This window comes from Nicotiana tomentosiformis, chromosome 6 (genome assembly GCF_000390325.3).
Source record: "Nicotiana tomentosiformis chromosome 6, ASM39032v3, whole genome shotgun sequence".
In the NCBI taxonomy this organism is placed as follows: domain Eukaryota; kingdom Viridiplantae; phylum Streptophyta; class Magnoliopsida; order Solanales; family Solanaceae; genus Nicotiana; species Nicotiana tomentosiformis.
The window spans coordinates 127649248-127655495 of record NC_090817.1 but is presented as its reverse complement, the minus strand read 5'-3'; the positions used below and the strand labels follow the sequence as shown (position 1 = coordinate 127655495).

Genomic DNA, 6248 nt, shown 5'->3' with positions numbered 1-6248 from the left:
ATGCTCCTAAGGACAAATACCCGTGCACATAACGCCTATTTCTGATCAGGATCAACAAATCACCACTACTTTTATCTTCAGTCCTCACCACTACTCATTTAGGTCGCTTGGTATGCGAACTAAATTATCTCGGGATTATAATCTCAGTATTAATTTATACCACACGAGAGATGAGATAAAATAATTCCACATTTGATGGGATAATGTGGGATAAGATGAGATGTTTTGGATTAAGTTTGAGTGTATAAATTTCATCCTACATCTTATCTCACCTTATACCTCATACTGAGTATATAAATTTTTATTACTTAATCATAATTAAGTAATATATATTTTTATTTAATTTATAACTTCTTAAAGTTAATTTGAATAATTTGATACAAATATCTGAATAAGTATTTTTGAGATAAAATAAAATATTACAACTGATAAAATTTTGGGAAATAAAAAATAAAAAGAATAGAAATTTAAAATCATCTAAGTAATACTTACACAAAATGGAACATACCAACTTGAACGTGATGGGATAAATGAGACTTTTTCACTCGTATCTCAAATTTAATTCTTGAAATAAAAAAAAAAACTAGTGTATTTTATGTTGAATGAATCTGAATTATAGGCTGTTTGGCTAAGTTTTTTTTTTGGCCAAAAGTGATTTATTTTAAAGTTAAAGTGTTTGACAAAACTTTTAGAAGAAAAAAAAAGCTTTTGAAGCAGCAGCAGAAAAAACTAGTTTCTTCCAAAAGAAATACTTTTGAGAAAAATACAAATAAAAATACTTTTTAAAAGTTTAATCAATTACTAAATATTTTTTAAATTAATTAATCAAACACGATTTTTTGAGAAATACACTTTTAAAATAAGTTGATATTAAAAGTTCGACCAAACATACTATTAGTCGTCTAAGTGAATTCATATTAAGAAATGATTAAACATACATATTGTTATGTGTCTCCACCTTTTAAAAATAGTTGTGACCTGTAAGGGAGGGGCAGCTGCAACTTGCCACAACCCTCTCGCTTTGATTCTTGGCCCTATTGCATCGAAAACCCCACAAATCTCAACAGCCTTTTCTGATCGTATCCTCCTCCTCTCTCTCTCTCTCTCTCTGTTATTACTCTACCAGTTTACAGGGCAGAGCTTCTCTCTCTCACACACACACACTTTCTACCTGTAACTGAGCAAGTTTCCAGAGAGAGAGAACAGTGACTAACGAGAATGGAAAATGAGTAGTAGAATAATAGTATTTGAGTAATGAAAGCAAGTGAGTGAGATCCAGCTCCTTCTCGTGATCTCATCTAATCGACCGAACCTAAGCCCTATTTCCGCCTTTAACGCCTCGGTTACTCCAACCTATTACTATTCTACTCTTTTTCTCCTTTTCACAAAACGAACTTCAACTCTTTCTCTCTTTCTCTCTTTCTTCCCGATATTTTCCATTGGTTATTCTCCATCTCTGTCATTGTAGGATTCTAATTGAGTTGTCATTTGTATTTTTCCAACACTAAGAGATTGATCCGAAGACTAGGATTTGCGATATACATCTGTCTTCAATGCTGAAAAGCCTCATTTTCGAACACGGGCTTCTCTTCTATTCTGTTTGCTGGATTAATATATCTTAGGTAAAATCTCTATTGTTGCTCAACTGCTCAGTTCTTAACTAACTGACAGTAATTGACCTTAATTTTCTCATTCAATTGTTAATAGGTATTTGTTCTCAGTGGGTATCTTGATTGGAGATTGAGGTTGACAATTCGAGAATGTTGACTTGTATAGCATGTTCAAAGCAGCTCAACACTGGATCTCTACGTGAGCCAGAGGAAGATGACACCGCTGCAACACCCAGCAAAAAGCAAGCCCTTAAAGCCCTCACTGCTCAGGTTCATTCTCTTAAAAAATAGACTTAATTAAGTTGCAAAATATGTTATTAAGTTTAAATGTCTGTTTGTTTATATTTTGATGGGTTTTTTAGATCAAGGATATGGCTGCTAAAGCTTCAGGTGCATATAAGAACTGTAAGCCATGTTCAGGGGGTTCAAATCACAACCAGAACCCTAACTATGCTGATTCTGAAACTGGGTCTGTGTCCGAAAGATTTCATTACTCGTATAAAAGGGCTGGGAGTTCAAATTCGACGCCAAAAATGAAAGGGAGATTGAAAGTTCTGTCTAGTGGCGAAAGTACGCCAGTATCAGTAAGTGGCCGGAGCGAATCAGTTGTCGGTATGGAAGATGATGATGAGTCAAAAGAGTGGGTTGCTCAAGTGGAACCGGGTGTTCTAATCACGTTTGTTTCCCTGCCTGAGGGTGGAAATGATCTGAAACGAATTCGATTCAGGTATTAATCTGTTCCATTTGCTTCTCTTTTCTCTGCTTTGATCTGTTCTTCGAAAGTCTTTGTTTGTTTGGGAGTGGTTACTATTACAATTTTTTCTGCTTTTTTCTGTGCGTGGCCGAATGACTTTTTGATGGGTCCTTTTCTGGAATGTGATTTTTAATTGTACAGTAATGTAGTTGGACGGAATGGACTTTTGTGTATCTAATTGTGCTGCACTATGCCCGAAATTATGGAGTGGCCCAAAAGAGGGTCTTTTTGCCAAAGACATAAAATATTGGCTTGGTGACCTTACAAATTGAATATAAAAAAAGTATGAAAGAAGCATATACAATATTCAGGCTTCTAAATCCTATTAGTAAGCCTTAAAAATTAACATGCCTTGCCATTCTTGATGGATGTATCTTGCTTTACTTATAGGTAAAACAAGCTTAACCATTCTTGTTATGTCGTCGAGCTTTGGGATTCAGTTTTCATGTTAACTGGCAGGGTTAAAGGGATGATTTAATTGACTGGGATAAAGTTATGATTTTGGTATACTTAATGATCGGCTTATTTAAACGTGACATAGTTGGAGGGTTCCACTCTTGACAATATCATATGAATCAAGTTTTAGGAGGGTCTCATGTTCTACCGGCAGGGTGACTGGGTGTCCCCTCTTACATAGCAAATTATTGAAGACTTGTACGTGTATAACAGGGTAGAGCGGACCAGTTGTCTGTTCCACATGGCTGCATACCAGTCACTTGTTCTCAAATCTGATATCTGATGATCTTAATGAAAGCTACCATCTGGCATAAGCAGAAAAATACTCCATGGACATTTTTACCGTATCATATTCCTGCTGTCTCGTTTGTATTATGCATGTGTCTTTAACGCTGCTGCAGAAAAAAAATGAAGTAATTTTTCGTGCTGACAACATGTGATCTTATCTTGTTTCTTTTCTTCTCAACGAAACTGTAACATATAGTTTCCTTTCCAGGTCAAATTGCAATTTTTGAGTGTGTTATTGTGGTTTTCCATCTTCCTATCATAGAGTGCTTCCTTCTTCTACCAGCAGTTATACAAAGTTTACTAATTAGCTTCTGCATCGTGCATGAGCTGCAACTGAAATGAATTGCACAAATTGTGTCTAACAAAATTGTCTGTGATGAATTAAAAGAACTGGAATCTTGCTCCTCATGTCCCAGCGCTATTTTGCTTACTATGCTATAGCTCCAACATTAGAGTCAATGCTACTCTGGACTGCTGTAATCACGAATAGCCAGTCAAGTTTTGAGTTTTGGAATCTTCAATTGGAAGATCAGCTCGACAAGATGCTTATTTCTTTTAGAATAAAACTTGGTTGAAGTTGCAGACATGATTTGTCGTCTTTTTGAGCTGTCAGCTCCATTATGTCACTACTTTACTGACGACAATTATTAACTGATGGAGGAAAGCAGTGTTGCAACACTTGGCCTTTCTATCTGAATAGGGATTATCCCAGCTTTCTCACGAGCATATTTTTTATGCATCTTTTATGATTGAATACATCTTCCACCTTCCCATCTTGGTCATAGTTGGTAAACTGGTTGGGAGTTTTAAAATCTTACTGATGTTTTTGTCAGCCGTGAGATGTTTAACAAGTGGCAAGCTCAACGGTGGTGGGCTGAGAATTATGACAAGGTCATGGAACTATACAATGTTCGTAGGTTCAATCGACAAGCAGTACCATTGCCAACTCCTCCGAAGTCTGAAGATGAGGTGAACCTTTGTTTTATCGTCTTTTTATAAAAATGTTGCTACCAACACTATTAAATTGCTTGGAGCAGCATTCTTGTATGCCGCCTTGCTCTTTTGTTTTTACAAGTGCATGTATGTGTTGTATGTTTCTTCATTATATGTACCCTTTTCTTTCAGAACTTAAAGCTTGAATATGCTGAGAGTAGCCCTGTAACACCTCCACTAACCAAAGAGCGTCTCCCTAGCCACTTTAATCGTTCAACAGGGGTGGGCCAATTGTCGTCAGGCTCTATTGAAGGAGATCCATTGCAATCTCGTCATTATTATGATGCAGGTGGTCTCACTTCGACCCCTAAACTCTCTAGCATCAGTGCGTCAAAAAGTGAGACACCTTCAATGGACGCTTCTGCACGGTCTAGTTCTTCAAGGGAGGCTGATCGCTCAGGAGAGCTGTCCGTTAGCAATGCCAGCGATGTTGAGACTGAATGGGTTGAAGAAGACGAGCCTGGAGTCTATATCACGATTCGAGCATTGCCTGGCGGTACTCGAGAGCTTAGAAGAGTCAGGTTCAGGTTAGTAATTCTTTTTATGCATATATCAGCTCCTATGTTCAGAGGGCAATATCAGATGAGTTAAATCTCTCTTTAATCTATATAGAATCATTTTGCTTTTTGCTGGCTTCTACTATAACTTTATCTGGAATTCTACAACAAACCTCTTGTTACCTCTGCATCTTCTTAAACTGATTAAAATGGAATTAGTAAAAGATTCTAACTAAATAAATCTGAATATAATGCGGTCACTGAATTGAACCTCAATTATTTGGATGAATAGAATAGTGAAAGCGGTTCTTGACCAACTAATCCATCTTCTTCTGCACCAACCTCTACTCTTGTGTGCATGAGTTCTGCTCCAGGGAATTTCAGTGGGGATGGAGGGTAATGAATTGTTAATGTTGTCATCCTATCAACTGAATCATTTATGGTCAATACAAGAATGAAATTTGTGTCTCACTGTTCCCTGATTCAGAAAGACACTCGTCTTTTACTCAAAACCATCTGACGGCTTGAATTACTGTATTCTTTGTCATACTAGCATCTAATTTTAGGGTTGACATCCATCTGGATGTCTATATTGGAATGTTTTCTTGTGCTTTCCATGCTTTTGATTGAGAATTGAGATCCTTTTAAACTTGGGAGTCATTAATCTGTAAAGCTTGGTACTGCTTCAATGAACCATGAAAGTGAATCTTCTCTTAATTTTTGCAATCCATTAAAATTTTGAGAAAAAGATATATACTTCTGATTGAATTACATCTTGTTTATAGTTGTATATCATGAATGAAAGATTAAGTACACTCTACGCTCTTTTCTGACACGGAATGAGCTTTTTATGCAGTCGTGAAAAATTCGGAGAAATGCATGCCAGGTTGTGGTGGGAAGAGAACAGAGCCAGGATCCAAGAACAGTACTTGTGATTTAGGACATACTTTGGAGTTCAAATTTAAATTCATCCATAATTGGTGTCTCTATGCTCCTTTCTTTGACATTAATCCTAGTGTTACTCTTTTTTGTTTTCTTTCTCTTTTAATTTAACTAGTGCTTTTTAGGATTTTATGTGGGTGATTTTTTTTTAGAAACGAGGGTTATTTGAGGGTGCAATGATGTGTAGTGATTGTTAAAGAAGAAAATTGCGAATCACATGAAACGTAGCTCATGTTAATACATCTACCTAGTTTAATTTGATTTATGAGATTGCATTTTCATATTTGTGTTGATTGCGAAGGATTACAATGACAATAACATCCACCATGGTCAACATGTTTGTGTGTACCCTGTTAATTTGGGAGTGGTTATTTTGGATTGTAATATGCTTATCATTTGAGTTCTGCTATTCTAACAAATATGTACAAAGTAGTGGGTCGGTGCTGTTGAGATTCGGTAGCAAATGCAAAAAAGGTCTCCGAGAAGTAGGGGTGCACATACATCGGGTTTGTTCGGATTTTTCAATTATCAAATCAAACTAATGGTGTCAGAATTTTTAATTTATAAACCAAACCAACAAAGTCGGGTTTTTCAATCTCAGTTTTTCTTGGATTTTCCGGTTTTTTTTTTGGTAAGTCTTCATAGCATAAAATATGTAACTTGTTCTCCAAATATTTCTTCAGTTTTAGTAAAATACAACTATATAAT

General features: G+C 36.1%; 1 protein-coding gene across 1 annotated transcript; it reads left to right on the top strand.

Annotated features, from left to right (window-relative positions):
• The first annotated feature begins 1075 nt into the window (after positions 1 to 1075).
• LOC104110274 (protein Brevis radix-like 2) lies at positions 1076 to 5801 on the top strand. Its single transcript, XM_009619732.4, has 6 exons — positions 1076 to 1622; positions 1708 to 1880; positions 1973 to 2337; positions 3942 to 4077; positions 4234 to 4628; positions 5455 to 5801. The coding sequence occupies exons 2-6, from the start codon at positions 1761 to 1763 to the stop codon at positions 5531 to 5533; spliced, it is 1095 nt and encodes a 364-aa protein (XP_009618027.1). The 5' UTR covers positions 1076 to 1622; positions 1708 to 1760; the 3' UTR covers positions 5534 to 5801.
• The last annotated feature ends 447 nt before the right edge of the window (positions 5802 to 6248 follow it).